The sequence below is a fragment of the Musa acuminata genome, chromosome BXJ2-3 (assembly GCF_036884655.1).
Source record: "Musa acuminata AAA Group cultivar baxijiao chromosome BXJ2-3, Cavendish_Baxijiao_AAA, whole genome shotgun sequence".
In the NCBI taxonomy this organism is placed as follows: domain Eukaryota; kingdom Viridiplantae; phylum Streptophyta; class Magnoliopsida; order Zingiberales; family Musaceae; genus Musa; species Musa acuminata.
This window is the reverse complement of record NC_088340.1, coordinates 38,971,019-38,989,400: the sequence shown is the minus strand read 5'-3', so window position 1 is coordinate 38,989,400 and position 18,382 is coordinate 38,971,019. Positions and strand designations below refer to the sequence as shown.

General features: G+C 38.0%; 2 protein-coding genes across 4 annotated transcripts; one reads left to right on the top strand and one right to left on the bottom strand.

Moving 5' to 3' along the window:
- The first annotated feature begins 468 nt into the window (after nt 1-468).
- Nucleotides 469-8,592, top strand: LOC103978986 (squamosa promoter-binding-like protein 9). 3 transcript variants are annotated; one of them, XM_009394972.3, is made up of 10 exons: nt 469-1,051; nt 1,176-1,351; nt 1,711-1,967; nt 2,105-2,179; nt 2,257-2,364; nt 3,073-3,190; nt 3,783-3,918; nt 5,815-5,995; nt 6,754-7,323; nt 8,107-8,592. In XM_009394972.3, exons 1-10 carry the CDS (start codon nt 555-557, stop codon nt 8,425-8,427), a joined length of 2,439 nt encoding a protein of 812 aa, XP_009393247.2. In that variant the 5' UTR covers nt 469-554; the 3' UTR covers nt 8,428-8,592. The 3 variants fall into 3 exon arrangements, with proteins under 3 accessions (XP_009393247.2, XP_018678451.2, XP_064956742.1); XM_018822906.2 differs by lacking the exon at nt 8,107-8,592 and adding an exon at nt 7,922-8,094; XM_065100670.1 differs by lacking the exon at nt 1,711-1,967 and having other exon boundaries at nt 2,115-2,179.
- A 1,718-nt stretch (nt 8,593-10,310) lies between these two features.
- Nucleotides 10,311-18,106, bottom strand: LOC135608142 (ribosome biogenesis protein NOP53-like). Its single transcript, XM_065100669.1, has 12 exons — nt 17,807-18,106; nt 16,663-16,835; nt 16,543-16,588; nt 16,418-16,443; nt 15,513-15,593; nt 15,299-15,409; nt 14,769-14,854; nt 12,050-12,169; nt 11,845-11,967; nt 10,988-11,054; nt 10,814-10,893; nt 10,311-10,551 (listed from the first exon to the last, which is right to left on the bottom strand). Exons 1-12 carry the CDS (start codon nt 17,985-17,987, stop codon nt 10,542-10,544), a joined length of 1,104 nt encoding a protein of 367 aa, XP_064956741.1. The 5' UTR covers nt 17,988-18,106; the 3' UTR covers nt 10,311-10,541.
- Between the last annotated feature and the right edge of the window lie 276 nt (nt 18,107-18,382).

The window sequence follows — 18,382 nt, the reverse complement described above, 5'->3', positions numbered from 1 at the left end:
TACCATATTCATCGTATCTAAGATCCAAAACACACTGTACCGCAACGTGTCATCTGCTGCTTCCAACGTGTCGCCCACGTATGACGACGTCCACGTGCGTTGTAGCTCTCACACTCACGATCTTCGGCCAGGACGAATTCAATCTACGCAACGGACGGCTGTGATCATCGTTCCCTTGCGGCATCATCTCCTCGTGTCGTCAGTCGTGGGCGAATGGAATATGTCAGGCCACGAATACTTTATTCGGAGCCGCACGTCATCGATGACGCACCCAATCCAAAAGATACCAAATTATTTCCCCCGTTTTGTACGACGAAGCAGTTGGAGCAGTTGGTGTAACAGTGGGTTGAGACGGTGTAAAGGTGCGTTATAAATGTTATATAACGGGATGCTCTCAGGACTGTTATGTTAACCGAATATATTTAAGTGAGCCCTTTTCACTCTCGTCGTCTCAAACGACGGGCGGGCGAGTCGTATACCGCTGAGCGCACTCTCCCTTTCTCTGTGCTTCCTCCGTCGACCTCTTTCTCTTCTAGGGTTAGGGTTTGCTATATATGGAGGCCCCGGAGCTTCTTGACTTCGCCGTCGATGACGAGGAAGACGGTACCCTCTTCCCCGCCTGGGAGTTCGGGGCGTCTGACCTCCCGACGCCTTGTCCGCTGCCTGCTACCGTTCCTCCGCCCATCCTTCCGTCGCCTCGGGCTGCGGCCGGAGAGGGGTCAGAGCCGGTTGGGAAGCGAGACCCGAGCCTCTTGTGCTCGAATTTCTTGGAGGGACGGGTCCCTTGCTCGTGTCCGGCGGCGGACGAGGTGGAGCCGGCGGAGTGGGGGGACAAGCCGATGGCGGGCGCCGTTGGAGGCGACCGGAAGCGGGCGACGAAGGCGCGAGCGACGCCGGTGGCCGCTTTGCGGTGTCAGGTCCCTGGGTGCGAGGCCGATATCGGGGAGCTCAAGGGTTACCATCGGCGGCACCGTGTCTGTCTCCGGTGTGCTTGCGCTCCGTGCGTGGTTCTTGATGGTCAGAGCAAGCGGTACTGTCAGCAATGTGGCAAGTAGGTTCGCGGTCGAATCTCGTTGTTGGTCGTTTCCTTCCTCCTGCTATCTTTTTGCTCCGAGTTCTTGACCGTGCGGTAATGTGCATGTGGTACCGGTTAACAAGTGTTGTAGCCTTTACAGGTTTCACATGCTGTCAGATTTCGATGAGGGTAAACGTAGCTGTAGAAGAAAATTAGAGCGTCACAATAAAAGAAGGCGGAGAAGACACACTGATGGTGTATCCATGATGGGAAAAGAGAAGGATCCTCATGGAAGCCTGCAAATGAACGTTTCTTGTGTTGATAAATCTATGACAGGTATGAACTGGTGGAATTTGAATTTATTCTTTATTCATGTTGTATCTAGATAGCAAAAATAGCAAACTCTTAGTTGCATGTAGAATATTAACCAATTTATGTTAGCGACTGCTTAATATCAATATATTTGTTTGGTTTGATAAAGAACTTGTTCATTCATTTATGATGGATAAATTTTATTTATTTTAATTAAAATAATTTCTCTTGATATTGGATAATTGAAGATCATCCCATGGCTGTATAACTAAATATACTAGTTAGGTCTAGTTCTTATAACTTGCTTGATACCCTTACCAAATTGGTAAGGGACACCTTGCTCATCCTTTTTTTTTTTTTTTTGCTTGCTTATTGTTGTCCAGAGATGTTGTTTGGAGTTGCATGCCACACAGAAGAAAAAGTCATAAACAACAAACTAATGGAGAGGAAAGTTCTACATGAATCGGATGATGGGTGTGATACTAAATTTAATTTGCTTAGTGGTTTTACAACTATTCGTGGAAACAGTTTTTTGTCCTTTGCTGCATCCAGTGAACCTCAGAATGAAGAGAAGGATGATAACCCCAAGTCCCCTATTTCCTTTACCCTCTGCAACAGTAAGAGCACTTATTCATCTACGGTAGGTTCATGATCTTTATCATCCTGGGAATTTGGTTGATCTTTAATAGCATAATTTGTTCTAAGAAGCATTATCGATGTTATTATATTTGAATAATGATTATTACATGTACCATATGAGGTATTACTTGTTTGTAGTGTCCCACAGGTCGTGTGTCATTCAAGCTTTATGATTGGAATCCTGCAGAGTTTCCTAGACAACTTCGACACCAAGTATGCATGCAAACTTTTAAATGCATTAAGCCTTTGATATAAGAGGCTAATTGATTGTCATTTGTTCCAAAATACAGATTTTCAAGTGGTTGGAGAGTATGCCTGTTGAGTTGGAAGGTTATATTCGGCCTGGCTGTACTTTCATGACTATATTTATTGCCATGCCAGATTTCATGTGGGAGAAGGTAGATCTTTTTTCCATAAAAGATTACTATTGATCCTTTATTCATGAATAATAGGTTGTACTCTTTCTTTCCTTTTTTTGTTTAATTTTTCTGAGTGGTTCTTTGGGCTTTTCCAGATGTCATCTTTATTATATACATGAAATTAACAAGAACATTAAGTTCTAGACCATTGACTTAGTTTTGGATAGTTGGAGTCCATCCTGATACCAATCTTACTGTCGGCACTTTATTGGCTGTTATCTTGTAGTAATTGGGTACAGATGTATAAGACGAGTTTAGGGGATATTATAGCTTAGAGGAGGTCATAGTTGCTTGAATACCCTAATTAAGTGATAGAATTACTCTGCACATGTAACAAAGTGGAAATTCTGTTAGAAGCTAATATTTTGCTTTGGTGGTTAGAAAAGGGTATAAATGATGCAAACATAAGTTGTAAGAAAGGCCTTACTCCAATCACAGCCTTCTCACCAAGCTCGTCACCGCAGCCCAATGATGTAGCGTCCTATAATCGTTATTTGATGAAGGATTACTCCACAAAGTATGGAACTTACTTTAACTGAACTTCTAGATGTTCTGATACTAATGTCCGGTAAACATTTATTGTTATGAAAGAACCATAGTGGCAGGAAATTGAAAATAAATTGTCCTCTTTTTGTCTCATCTTAACATGGGATGGCCCTTCCTTTAATCTATCCTTGCTTTGCACAGTTATCACAGGACGTGGCTGGCTGTATTGAAAACTTGATTTATGCACCTGAAAGCTTGCTTGTCAGAAGAGGCAACATCCATATTTACCTATGTGACACTATTGTTCAAATTTTGAAAGGTATTTCCTAGTTCATTTTCGGTGTGGACAAATAAGGGTGTTTTGTTTGTTCTTTTGACAATATGAAGCTTAGCCTGACTTTAATGACTTCTTCAGATTTTGTTGGTTATCATCTTAACTGCAATTTTATCTGCATGCCTTTGTGTATATGCATGTATGTACACATACATCTTGTGCACATCTATAGATGCTTGCATGTGTACAAAGCAGAAGGGATTTTGACCATGTGTTCTGAATCATATAATTTATTCCCAACGGTGTTGTAAACCAGAGGGTATAATCATATCAGATTAAGCCATATCTGATCACATCGGAGGTCTTGGGCCTTGAAGAGAAGTGTTAATCTTTGAATGGGAGAAATTATAATGCCACAATAGGTCCCATATTGGGTGTTGATAGTGGGTTGGATTAATATATTGAGCTAGAGGAGTTAAAAGTATCAACTATCTGAGCTTAAGCATCTTGAGTCACATAGTTCGTCTAGTTTACTCAACTTATTTGGTCAATAGGTTCATTTATTTGTGTAAATGATAGATACTGGTATTTAAACAGGCAGTTTGAAAGTGTTTTAGATTTTCCTCTATGAATTCAGATCAAAAGCCTTTGATGAGCACCAGGATGGAGGTGCAAGTTCCCAGGCTTCATTATGTTTATCCTACTCTTTTTGAGGCTGGTCGGCCAGTGGAATTTATTGCCTGTGGCACCAATCTGAATCAGGCGAAATTGAGGTAAAATTACTAGTAACCTGGGCAACTTATTTGCTGCATGATAAATTTACCTTTGCAATAGCTTGGTGTATGGTTCTGGTTTAAGTGCCAGATAATTGCAATTGTCTGTATTCTTTGACTTCGTTTTTGTATAGAACCTGTGAGTAGCAGTTCAGGCTTCATATGATTTGTACACTATTTGCGATGCTTGTATGTGGTGATGTTTCTGGTTATACCATTGGTTGCACGATCTTGTGAGTCTGAGCAGAGCTGCCAGAAGGCATTGATCTGAAAGAGAAAAATGTTTTTGCATAGCTTTCTTAGGATTCAGATACCACTTTTCTTACAAACCTAGATCTTATTGGTGAGGACTTCCCTCCTGAAGCTGAAAGAGTAATTTGCTAATTAAATGGTAGACCAAACTTTGTGTCTACATTTTGTACTCATCTAAGGCTATTTTGTTTTTATAACTTTATTTTCTAATGACTAGGTTGCATTTGATAAGTCTGAATAATTAGTTGAAAATGATTATTGTTGGCTTTCATATAGGTTCTATGACATTTCCAGCACAAGCTACAGTGATGTGTGGAGATGTTCCTTGTTTGGTAGGATATCTGATGGGGGATTAATATGTGGTTTTTATGTCCTATAACATTGCTCATAGAGGCCTATTAACATGGTCAATTTAAGTAGCATTACAGCTTGAGTTATTCTAAACTTCAGCAGTCTGTAGATTTATTTTTTATTGAAATTGCATAAAAAAATAATTTTAATCAGAATTTTAGTGTCTGATTAATATAGGCAAGAGTTTCCACATTTTTTTTGCCAGGTTCCCCATACAAACTATGTTGGTTATTAGTATGAATAAAGGTGCTATCTCTGTTCTTGTGTGTTCTACTTCTTTGAAGTAGAAGCACGGATCAATTACATGTAGCAGCATATCCATAACTGTCTTTCCTGTCCCTGTGCATTGGAATGTGTCTGTGAATGTAGCATATCAGCACTACCTCATAACAGCATAGAATGGCAACTAATACTAGCCTTGCCCAGTCTCTCAAATTATGGGCATGTTGACATGGTATCTTATGGCTTTATAAAGGCATTGCCTGCACAGGTACAGGTAATTTCTTTAGCCTTTCTAAAGAAACGCATTGGCTTTATAGAGATAGTTTCTATTGAATATCTTCTCTCTCTTTAGCCTTTAGCATTGACCTGCCTTTTGCCTAAGAACCTCAGAACAGAACTACTTACCTTCTGATCTAGCATACAAGTTTCTGATTGCAAACAAAGCGATGTGTGTTGCATTAATATATAGGATGTTCATAAAACAAGGTAGCACAGTGAGTGACCAAATTTGAGAAAGTATTTGGGACATGGAAGGCGAGTCATTTTGAAAGGATAATCTCTCTCTGTTTGTGTTTGTGAGAAAGAACATTGAGATTATGAAAAATGAAAATTTTGAGGAGAAGTCTCTCTTCCTGTTGCACTTCAATCACTTTCTGTTCTTTTGATCTAAAATTTAGATACTAAATAACATAACTAATGTATCTTTTGTTGAAATACAGTAGTTTTTACGCTTTTCTGGAGTGATACATGGTTCTAAGCTAGGGTAGCACTTTGATGGTTCTTGTTGTAACAGTAGCAATATTGACTTTCAATTTGTTCATAAACCTTCTTTTTCTACTGAATATGATAAGCCATGACATTGATCGTCCAAACCTCTCATCTACCAAGTTGCAATTCCTATTACAAGAAATCTTCAGAATCCCATGACTGGTTGGATCTAATATTATTACTTCCATACTCGTTGAATTGTATTGCACTAATTTTTAATGTTGTTGGGTCTGTAATTCATATAACTGCTGCTGATTGCATGTTAGGGCTACAAGAATCTAAACAAGATTGATACTTGTGCAGGTTTCTTGTATCTTTTGCAGGAAAGTATCTGGAATTAAGCTCATGTCTTGCCATATCACATCGGGTAACTAAACCATGCAATATCAATGATACGGATCATATTTGTGATGATGAGCATGAGATGTTCCAGATTAATATTCCTCAGACAGATTCTGATGTCTTCGGTCCTGCATTCCTTGAGGTTTGTGTCTTGCAACTTTTGTTTTCTTTGCTCATGGTAAATGCGATTTTTGTTCTGTTGGATGTTTACTTGAAGTGTCTACTGCATGCTTTGGATGCTTTCTTCATATGTTTTATTGTCTGCTCCTGCATAGAACCTGTAATGGAACGCCAGGAACTTTTGTTGTCATGACCTGGCCCTCTGGAAAACTGACCCATTTACTTGGGGTGAACATTTTATCGAGTTCTTTAGTGTCAGGAAACTAAGTTATATTAAGATAAATTAGGATGGACTTCAAGCAGTTAGGCAGACATGTTTAGCCTCATCTTTGTTATGTTTGTGCAATTTGTGCAAAGGCCATAAAAACTGTCCATGCAACCTAGATTGTATCAAAGAGCCATATGAAGATTTTCTACTGGCTTAGCTATGGGTGTGGCCTCCCTAAGCTCCAGGCATATGTGGTTTAGACGAGCTTTTGATTGTGCTTATCCTTAACTGTGCCCACAAAAATGTGTACAGTGTCTTTGTGCTGGAAGTGGTAGCCCAAGCATCTATTTTAGATAATCCTCTCTACATGTTTGTAATGACATGATTATTTTTAAAACAAAGTAAATTTTTGTTTGCTTTGCCTGCGTCCAGTTTATCTAAAATATTAATTCTTTGAACAATAATTTTGATTTGCATGCGAAGTGCTTGAGTTAGGTACAGATTCTCTACAGAAAGTTATTGATACTGCTGATTTTTTCTGCCATAAAAGTCGCTCAACTTGTCTCGTGTAGGTGGAAAACGAATTAGGAGTTTCAAACTTCGTCCCTATACTTTTTGGAAGCAAGCTTATATGTTCAGAGTTTGAGAGGATAAGCAGAGCTATTTTTGATAGCTGCTGTTCTGATGGTCTCTACAGGACTACGAATATTGATGCCACTTCATATTCTGGCAATTCTTTCGTTTCGAAACAAATTGGTATCCCAGCACTACTTTTGGACATTGCATGGGTGCTCCAGGAGCCTGGGTTGGAAAAAAGAGAACTGCTGAGTTCAACCAGCATTCATAGGCTAGTCAACCTATTGAAGTTCCTGCTACAAATTAAATCTTTGATTCTTATGGAAGTAGTACTACATTATGTAGATGGGATTAATTCGCTAAGCTTACATGAAGTAAATAACACCTTAGATGGTGATTGGTTGCTTTTTTTGAATTATATAAACCAAGCAAGAGAAGTTCTTTCTCAAAGAACCACACAGCATATGAGATCAGAATCAGGTTCAAGAAACTTGAGCCCCTGCCCTCATTTTTCACAAAGCTCCAGAGAGAATGACACAAAGGATAGTATGCTTTCGGCAAATCAAGTAAGCAGCACAACTTTTCTGGTCTTAGCTTCTTTGCCTGGCAATCTTTAGTAGTTTTTTTAGTTGACATTTCTTGATGTTCATTTGTTAGAATTATCGTCTCAGAGTTTATTCATGTGTCATTTTTTGTTTATGTCTATTTTTTAGCCAAATACTCAGTGATTTTTGCATAAAATAGAGATCTCACACATTGACTAATGAATGGTCTGTAATTAGGATCTCCCATTTGCAAATGATGATACTCAAATCAAGCTAATACAGACTTATTAAGTAGATGTTGCAAATGATGATACAAATCAAGCTAATACAGACTTATCAAGTAGTTGATGTTTTTCTTGGATTACAGAGTCATTTGTAATATAAAAGAGGGAAAATTTATCGATATTGTCTTATAGATGTAAGCAGTTCATCATCCGCATAAAAGTGTTAGTTATAATATCAAGGTGGGTTCAAGCCGGCTTCTATCAGTTTGTTGGTTTGCTTGATTTTTAGTCAATTCTAGCTTTCTTGCCTGCCTTTTGTTTATTTTCTGCCTAGTCTTCTGAATTGAAAAGATCTTAGGCGTAACGTTGGCTTCTCCATTTCCTTGTACATCCAGCACTGTCCTTTGGAACTGATGTTTTATTAGCTGTTACATTTCCGGCTGAATCCACAAGTCTCCCATTCATGATATGGTATTTCTTTTCTGACGACGGTCGTTGCTGTCGGAAACTTGCCACTACGTTCAAATAATAGGCTGATGAAACAACTCAAAAATAAATATATATTTTTATGGATCCCCAGGAGTTTGTGAGAGAAGATGAAGACAGTGTTGAGCTGACACACTCTCCCTCCAATCAAGAGAATCATGAAGCTATTCCGCTGGTGGCAGCGGCGAGAAAGCATACTTCGATCTGCTGCCAGCTGCAAATTGACAACAGATGGAAGAAGGGTCCATGGGGGAGCACTTTGTTCAGAAAGGCGAGCATGCATGTTGCTCTGGCGGTAGGAGTTGGTGCCATCATATGCTTTGTAGCTTGCCTTACCCTTTTCCACTCTCAGAAAGCTGGTGGTTTTGCGGTATCCATAAGAAGTCATCTGTTTAACCAGCTTAACCATCGTTAAGCTTTTCATTAGAAGAAGCCGTCTGTTTAACCATCGTTAAACACACTATTTGCTTTGTACTATTGTTAAAGATACATAACTCTATTACGTTGGCTTTGTACTATTGTTAAAGATATAAAACTGCTGTTACGTTGTTTAATCATCGCTTTGTCGAATGGACATTGTGGCCTGAGTCTGCCGATTATTACTACAGCTATTTGGTTTGGGGAATGTGAAAAGCGTTTTTGGAGAGTTAATTAGTTAGTAATTTTAGTATTTCGCTCTTTATATTTTAGAAAGTTATCTCTATATTTTAGAAAATTATATTAGTATCCTTAATGTTACAAAAGTAAAATATCTAAGTTTATTTACCTTAACGATTTCAGTTTTTTTAATGAAAATATGAAAACAAATAATAAAAAAATAATTTTAATGTTTCAATTGGTGATGACAGATGACATAATAGTTGAACAAGAGCAACTCTTTTATCACTCTGCATCTGCGTCGATGCTCCATCGTCATAGAATCAAAATTTGTCATCGAAGCCATCGTAGAGATTTGTCGATTGTCAAAGCAAGACTCAGAGATGCGCGCCCCTCTTGTCAATGTCGACGCCATCCCCTCCTTACCACCCGCCTCCTTAACCACCGCCACCACTACTCATTCGCGACCAAGGCCCAGGAAAATACCCTTCTCAACCTCTCCATCTTCGCTCACGAGGTGCTCATGTGCACCTAGGCATCCTTGATGCCCTTATCATCGCCTTCTACCTCCTCTCCCTCGTCGTCGCCCAACATGCAATCGCAACCCTTTACAGCCTCCTCTTTATCGAAGCATACTGCTCCTTCGTTGGGTTAAAGAAGCCTCTCATCACTACCCTCGTGGACTTCTTAAGGCCTCGACACACTGACTAGGTCAATCAAGGACGCGCTCAAGGCCCTCTACCCCGCTCAACCGCACCGCCCTGATCGAGTTGGGTACCGTGCCACCCCTCTTCACACTAGTGGTGAAGGACAGGTGGTAGAGGACACGAGGACAATAATCGCCTAGCTAGCAACATACAATAAGAGTATGGAGGCGTTCCAAAAGGTGGACAATGTTAATGTCCTAGTGGATCTAGTGGTTGGGGAGAGCAAGGGAAAATGTTACGACTAGGGAGGTGGACAAAATGAAGGCGACCGTGAAGGCTTTGGTCGACGACAACATCGAGGTGAGTGCGAGAGAGAAAGAGCAAAGCGAAAGCACTATTAAGGGTACTAAAGAGCGATCGAGAGCCAATTGTAGGGTCATGATAATTCTGAGATTGACACCAATGACTTTATGCCACAAACGTCGCTCCGTGGCAAAGTCGCATATCGCCCGTCACTCTTCATCCGCCACCACTAATTAAAATATTAAAAATTATCTTTTTATCCTTGATTTTTATATTTTCGTTAGTAAAATCGATGATGTTAAAATAACTGAGCATAAATGTTTCACTCTCATAACTATAACAATGTCAATATAATTTTTTAAAATACATAGATTGAGATACTAAAAATAATTAATTATAAAAATAATCTATAATTAATTTATTTTTGAATAATGATGCATAAACCATATTATACGTAGCATTAGACACCAACCCAATTGAGTCCAACCTCTTATTATATATATATATTAATTTTAATAATTTAATTATTGATATATAAAAATATAAAAATAATAAAAGTAGAGTGATGTAATTGTATGTCAATCCCTAATCCAATATTGATATCTTTAGCAATATATGAGTGTTTGTTGCCAAAGATATCAAACTTGGATCATACCAATGGATATGGATCAATGTTGGATTGACATACCAGGACATAACTCTACATTGATTATTTATATATTTCAATATATGAATAATTAAATTATTAAAATAAAAAAAATTCACAAAAGTTATTACTAATCTCCTTTGTAGACATGACGAGTTAGATTATAAAGTAGCAACCGGAATAAACTTCACCATCAGCTCACAAAAATGATGCATAAGGATACACATCAGCCAACTAACCAAACATTAACATATAAGAATAAAACTAAATACCAAAATTCACGCTTCAAAAAGGAGTTTGCTCCCTCGTCCACGCATGACCACTCTTGATGTCGCTTTATTTCCTTCTGTCCACAAGTAAATACGCTACTGTTAGACTACAAAAACAAAAAGAAAAAGTAACGATTGAAACACACAAGCACAAGGATTTAGCTGACACAGAATACATATTGCAAGTTGCATGCAGCTTATGGAACCAAGTTTCAGTGGCATCCATGCAGAGTAATCGACAAAACAAGCACATGAAAAGATGACAAGATTTTGTCATATGCCTCGCCAACTGTTAAAGAAACAAGCAAAGAGGCCAAAGCTAAACAATGAGAATCCCACCTGATACATTTAGCCTGAGGAACAAGCAAGCCCCGTTTCTCCAAGCTTTTGAAGCGATCCCTCGCAAGTGTACAACACCCCTTTAAACCGAAAGGGAAAGGAATCCATCAAATTCAACAATGAACATCCAGTGATGAACAATTTAAACATACTTTGCGGAGAAAACACTAGTACCTTCAACTTCCTAAGAGATCCAGAAATCTCCTCTGTCAGAAGAACTTGAAGAGGAGCAGGTTCAAATCTATAAAAGAGCAGAAAAACAAATAAATAAATCACCCTGAACAACCGGGATTGACTGCACACAATATGGATAATAGATTAATTTGCACATAAAAGACAATTAGATCAATCTCAGATCAAATAGAAGATAATTAGCAGACATTTTAACATGCAGTGTTTTGAAAGAGAACTTTGGGTGTTTATACTGGTTCTCATTAGCAAAATACCTCCGGTTGCCAATTCACTTTTAATTAGCTAACAATATCAACATTTTACAATAATCACTGGATCTATTTACATGTCAATACGTCTAAAGTTAGCAGTCACTGGACCTATTTACATGTCAATATTTTACAATAATCTCAAAGCCCCAAGAATTAACACAGAAAATAGTGCACAGCTTTGTTGATATAATAAAATATTTCAGGCTAAATTAATGAAAAGATATCTGTTGCTTGAGGGCTGAGCATTGTCCATGAACTCTAGCTATAGTGACCAAATATATTAGATACCAGATAAGAACCTTTATAGTGATATTTTTTAAACCATAAAGCTGGTTGGCCAAGTCAACTAGACAATTTGGACTATGTATACCAAGAAAGTCATTTTCCAGTAAAAAAAAATGATTCTAATAGTCCAGAGAGCCCGTAGTACAATGTATTTGTCTGTACAAAATAAGACCAGTTGCCAGCCAGAAGAAACATGCAGGACAAACATGTATTCTTATGAAGGCTTCTGTTATTGATGAATTAATGATGCAAGTGAAATAAAATCTGACAATTGCAGAAGAATAATATGTTTCAGGACATTACTTGTACTTCCCAAGTCGTGGTGGAGCAGATTTCAATCTTTCCTGCCTAGCTATGATGCGTCTCATGTGTCTACTGTTCTTTTCTTCATCCTCCTTGGTTATTTCATTTATTATATCTGGTAAACTGCAGAAAGTATCTGAAAATGTTAAATTAAGCATCAAAGACATATGATGACCACAGCGAAATAAGTTATGACCACAGACACCTATCAATTTCTTTCGAAAGAATCTCCATTTTTTTTGCTGCTTCTTCTGCTTTTAGCTGTTCCTTACGCCTGGCTCTACGATTTAGCTCCACACGAGTTACTCTCTTTGTTTTTGACTTTCTGTAAAAAACAGAATGTCTCATTATACAAGATTAATAAAATTGCAAAATATGCAAAAGCTATGACTGAAAATTTGGCATTCACACAGTACAAAAATTTAACTGTATGAAAAATTGATATGTTTGGGCAGTCACATTAAGTGAACAACCCACTAATCTGGTAAAAAGAACTCTTAACAGCCATCAAGGAAAACCTACAATTTTTTCTTTTTTTGTTTCAAAACCCACAATTTTTAGACCATCACAAAAGTCTACAAATAGTTAAAGATAATGAACAGCACATCTTAGCCACTGACTTTTAACAAAATAAATTTACTTGGTAAAGTTTCTGGAAAAGATATTTTGAAACTTAAAAGTGATTTAATTCATATATCATTTAAGTAACAATTTTCTCCAATAGAAAAAAATAAAGCTGATTTAGAGAAAGGCAAATTCAATTAGCATCCTTAAAGGCAATGGCATTTCTGAGAATGGATGAAGGAAAGAACAATTGTACAAGTTAATAATTCAAGGGAAACATTCAGCATGGGGTACTACTAGTGTATGAAAAGTTAATAAATTTTCCGAAAGATTGAAAATAAAAAAAGGATAAGTACACAAATTCAACAATGGACCAAGGGTTATCCATTTGTAATATGAAGACACGACTAGTCAGCATTTCTTTTTGCGGGTTGGCACAAAACAGAACATGGTCTGGCCATGCATTGACACGATTAGAGATGGCTTTGGATGTGCTAATGCTGCTATTCTTGCACTAAGGTATACATAAAACAAAAGATAATGACAACTTGCTTTAGTTTCCAACTGTGAGGTCAGGCAGTCAGCTATATGGATTCTTTTCCCTGCTATAATCTGTTGATGGGATAACATAGATGATAGAACAGTGGAAATAAATTCATTTCATAATAATTTTATTAACATCCAATTCATTACAAGCCATTTTATAGCATATTGCATCTAGGAAAATGTCCAAGGTTGATTAGTTTGATGTACTCAGACAAAAGTTCTAGATTGATCACTCGCAGTTTAAAGCAACAGCAGTTGAATGTTAATCCTTACAAATCACAGAAGGCAACTCATAAATCTTATTTTGTAACCCAATGATAGAAGACCATATATGAGATATTAAATAGGATTATAGAAGTTTCTAGAAGAAATGTATATCTTCAACTGGCATACAAGTTGGTGTCAATGATTTAAGAAAAAAATTTATTGCTTACATAGTAGAAAGAAGACATAAGCCCCCTGAGAAGTAATAACCCTTCATTATATAATTTTTTTAAAAAAAATATCTTGAACTTATCAAGGTAAATGAATGACAAAAGTAAAAGGCACAATAAATGTATCATGAATTGCAATTACATCCTCGATCCAATCCAAATACATGAATTGTGCAAATTAAAGAGACATGAAAATGATGCAACTCAACTTCTTTCCATGTCCAAAACCAACATTTATAAGTATGCTAAAAAGTGTCCTCCAGTTGCAATCTATAATCCATAAAACACAGACACGCTGGATTGAAGGGCATATACGTGTCGGACACGGATTCATCACCGACACAGCTGGACACGGATTCATCACTGACACAGCTGGACACATGTCGGACATGTGTCCAACAGTGCCTTTTTTTAGTTTTTTTTAAATTATGTTGGATACGACATGGCGTGTCGGATTCGAGCTTCCTCATCGCGAGTCAACTGCAGAGGTATCATGACATTGGGATTCCTCACCGCCGACCGAAGGCATCATGCAACATATGGAATCCTTCTTCCTCATGAATTTAGGAAGGATTTACAAACAAATCGTTAGTGTTAAATACCTTAGGGCCCGACCAAACCATTCTTCCTCACCGATGAAGCCTTTGCCCTCCACCTCGAGCCCCCCTCTCTGTTGTCACGCGTTGTCGCACTCTCGAGCCCTTCGCTTGGAGCATCCCTCAAGCCCTCGACGATTTCACCAACGTCCGACGAAGCATCTTCCTTAGTGGTGCCCGACGTCCAACGAAGGTAAATTAATTTACCTATTTTATTTTTTGTTTTTTAATCTATGTTTTTAATCTGGGTTTTTTTAATCTGAATTTTTTACTGCTAATCTAGATTTTTTTATTGCTGATTATTCTAGTAGGTAAATTAATGTATTTTTTTAGTAATTAAATTGTTAACATATTATTCTAGTAGTTGTTTGTAGGGACTAACAGCAACTTGCAGTGTTCTTCATTACAAAAAATCCATTTGGTTTAAGGCCAACATGCAAATTAGATGTTCATTAGTAACACAGAGATAGCAGCATCATGACTACAACATTAATGAGCTCCAACAATGGTTATGGAAATTGGACTTATTTTATTAATAAGATACATTAGTAAATGTAATGGAGAGACTATAAAAGGTTATCTATATATATATAAATGTCCTCGCCGTGTCCGTATCCTAATTTTTACAAAAATGATGTGTCACTGTGTCCGTGTCATATCCCGTGTCCATCTGTGCTTCATAGGTTGCAATACATTAAAACTTCCGAACTTTACATCTACAATGGGAAAAACCTCTATACAGACGACTTACTACAAGAAAAAGAAAGGATTCGAGAAAGCAAACCTCTGTCCAGGTAACTCATTGGTGACGCTGTCTGTTTCCTCTTCTATCTCACTTTCATTTCCATCATCTGCCTCTAGAAAATATTTCTGAAAAAGGTGATAAAAGATAAGTACACATTTACTTTTTAAATATGTAATCAGCAGCAGTAATTATTGTGAAAGCACTCATAGGACCCACAAATTAAGTAGAAAATGAAAAAAAAAGAGTTCAAGAACAGAAAAACAAAAAAGAGAAAATCAACAGGACAAGACTGCACATTCAGATTGAATGTTACGGATTCTAGATGTTAACAAAACAGCAATGAAGTGTTTTTCTTTTGTGGCATGAGCGCATGACATAGCAACTTTGTTCTAATTAAATATTTCAATGACTAACTTGCAGACTATTTCAACTCTTCAAATGCCAGCAAGAAGGGCAAAGAATAAATTAAAAAAATAATCAGTTTATTGCATGAGATCACTAGATATATTGTCAAAACATCTCATTCTCACAAAATAACCATTAAGACAAAAGGAGATACTCTTGCTCACATCATCTTCTGCTACTACTTCACCAGGAACTGTAATGGGCACTGGTTGAGGTCCCAACTCTCTTTTGTAGATTTTTTGCATCTCATCAGCAACAGCTTGAGCCAATGAATCCTATATTAACGACAGCATAGTAAGGTACACACACTAAGATTCTAAATAATAGAATCAAGCAGACCACTTATTCTAAATGTACAAGTAGAAGCTAGAATAGTACTTGATGAGCCTCCAAAGGAGGATTGAATGAACACCCAGGTGGCTCCACTTCAACAGCAGGAATGAGACAGGCCTTGTGCTTCTGGAAGATCAGAAATTCAGGAAGAAGAAAGGAAAAAATCATGCCTCAAGTACAGAGGGAGATTCTTATACAGCATACAAGAAAAAGAAGGCTACTCAAAAACCAAAATTGTTTATTTTAAACCGAACATATAATTTTAAAAGGAGAGCTTAGAAAGCGTAAAAAAGAATGAGTACATAAGAATGATAATGTGAAATCATAAATAATATTCATTAAGAAAGCACAAAAATCAACAAGCATACATTTATACTTCAGTAAGTTAGACTAATTGGCTTGACTACATATAAACTCTTTCAGGATTTATCTTTTGTTGCTCGAAACCTTTCAATCGATTCACTTAGGAGTTTAAAATTGATTTGTTTGGCTTTCTAGCCATTCTATCTAGATAAAGTTTTCAGACCTAGGCCTATTTGACCAGGGACTAAAACCATGCTTTTGGCATTCAGCCCATTTCTATATGAACCGATGACAAAGAGGGAAAGAAAAGGTCTCTAAGAGTAGAAGGCCTGAGGCAACAAACCATCATCATAGCCTGCAAGGGATACAATCACATAAGGTGCATCATGCACCAAAAGCCAATTACAAAGTCCACTCAAAATACAAACAGTGGAACCACATCTAGTGAGTAGTCACAACACAAAGACAATCAAAAAGCTCCATCTAGAACCCTATGTAACTTGAATTTGCATCAGCAATATTTAAAGGCACAATAAAGGAGTATCGGTGGTACCATGAGCATCTCGCTTTAGACTTTCCTATAGGTGTGGATGACTTTACACCAGAAATTAACTATTAGGCTATAGATATAAGAAATTGTCTACCACCTTTTTGGTCTTGGCATCTGCTTCTCCTGCAAGATTTAAAGAGAAAAACTTTGATAATGAAATCATAATTTGCAACATGAAACAAAAACAGAAAATTTGAACAGTAGATAGGTGATCGCACAAACCTTCATTATACCATATGTCGGTTAGAGTAGAAAATGTATCCTCTGCCTAGAAACATCAACAATATAAAATAAATACGTGACAGAAATTTGAGGTAGAACATCTTAAATCTGAAAGCATACCTTGGAAGCATTTTGAGTCTGAGTTTTTTCTGTGTCAACTTTTTTCTTTTTCCTCTTCAACTTTTTCAAGGTAGAAGATGGAACAGGTTGCACAAAAGGATTTTTCTGCAGCAAGCTCTCATAATGGAGAATTTTATCCTTATGCTTATCAATCTTTCTTTTGGCAGGAATTTCTGTGGCAGTTCTAAAACTTTCAACAAACCTCTATAGTGTTCAGAACTTTAGTAGACAAAATACATGATACCCAGAAAAATGCAGCTACTCAATGCAAGAAATCCAATTCTGCTCATTTAGATTGCAAGAATATGTACTAAAGGGTATCCTATGCTTCTCATACAAAATGGAACATTACTTCTATCAAGACTGTTATTGACTTGTGTATCCGAGTACTTAATCATAAAAAGGGCCTGCAGAACATCTACTGAGTCATGATCCTATCAACCCTCTCCTACAGTGTTCTCACTTAGCACTTTAATAAAATCACTTGGACAAGTGAAAAAAAAATATAGTCTTTTCTGCTTTCAGTTACTTAAACAGCAATGAATGTTGGTGTCACAATGGACTGCTTCTCAAACGCCAGAGTCAAGAAAAAAAATACTTTCACCCCTCTAAGCAGACAAATCAGTCCTATTAAATCGAATTACTTTTAGTTCATGGCTCTCAGATAACTGCAATCATGCCAACACCGAAGAAGTCCACTGAATCACATGTCGACTGCCGCAACAATTTCCAAGTATTTCAGCTTCCACAAAGAACCAAATGTTAAGCATCTGAGTCTGAATCTGAACAAAATCTTCTTCTTCATTACCTAATTAGTGAAGTTACTCGTGTTTATCTTCAAATAACTTCACAATTCTTATCTTAACACAGTTGTGCGTGCCTTTTAGCTTCAATATATACTTGCAACCTTACAGCATGACTAATTTGAATGCGTACACAGACCATAGATTGTCGTTATCAGTCTATATTCCAACCCTGAAACCAGCAAAACTGGATTCAATGGACCGACAGAAGATAAAGAAAATCCATGCGAGTCATGATGCTCGCCTAAAATCTTGAAGCAATCATGGGCAAAGCATACTAAGCATCCAAAGAATCAAAAGAATTTAAAGAAGGAAAAGCCCTAGAAGGAGCAAAATCGTACCGGTGGTGGATCTTTTGTCAAGGTAGAAGAGGGAATCGCTGGGAAGAGAGGCGATGGCGGCGGTGCGGCCGCTGAGTGCGTCCTTGTTGGACTTCTCGAAGTAGTCGTCGATGTCGTCGGTGCTGATGTTGGCCCTCCATGCCTTCTTCCCCTTCCTCGATCCCTTCGCCGCCTTCCCCATCGCTTCCCTATTCTTTCTCTCTTCGCCGGCCTCTTCGAGTGGGAGCGGAGGGCGGAGGGGTTGGGGGCTCGGGCCAAGTAATAAGCGGGGCGGAGGAGTTGGGGGGCTCGCGCCAAGTAATAAGCGGGCGGAGTGGGTTAGGGCAAGTACTGAGCGTGCGCGGTGCCTTGGAAGCCGATCCAGATGATCCTGACCGTCAAATTCTATCAATCACTCACATGCCCGTTCCTATCAGATGATCCTGACCGTCGATCATGTTAATTCATACAAGTGAAGACACGCGTCCTTAACGCCTTCACTCGTGGAAATTAATCCGTCCTTGCTCAGTGTACTCTGCCTACATATCATAAAATTCCATCTACAGACTGCAACCTGTCCACGAAGTATAAAGTCGA

What these genes read in the sequence shown, in the direction of transcription:
- LOC103978986 (XM_009394972.3), top strand. Translation starts at nt 555, where the DNA reads ATGGAGGCCCCGGAGCTTCTTGACTTCGCCGTCGATGACGAGGAAGAC. An exon ending in TCGGTCCTGCATTCCTTGAG is followed by an intron (nt 5,996 to 6,753) that starts GTTTGTGTCTTG and finishes TGTCTCGTGTAG; the next exon opens with GTGGAAAACGAATTAGGAGT. An exon ending in GTATGCTTTCGGCAAATCAA is followed by an intron (nt 7,324 to 8,106) that starts GTAAGCAGCACA and finishes ATGGATCCCCAG; the next exon opens with GAGTTTGTGAGAGAAGATGA.
- LOC135608142 (XM_065100669.1), bottom strand. Translation starts at nt 17,987, where the DNA reads ATGGGGAAGGCGGCGAAGGGATCGAGGAAGGGGAAGAAGGCATGGAGG. An exon ending in AGACTCAAAATGCTTCCAAG is followed by an intron (nt 16,589 to 16,662) that starts GTATGCTTTCAG and finishes TGATGTTTCTAG; the next exon opens with GCAGAGGATACATTTTCTAC. An exon ending in CCACGACTTGGGAAGTACAA is followed by an intron (nt 11,055 to 11,844) that starts GTAATGTCCTGA and finishes GCTCTTTTATAG; the next exon opens with ATTTGAACCTGCTCCTCTTC.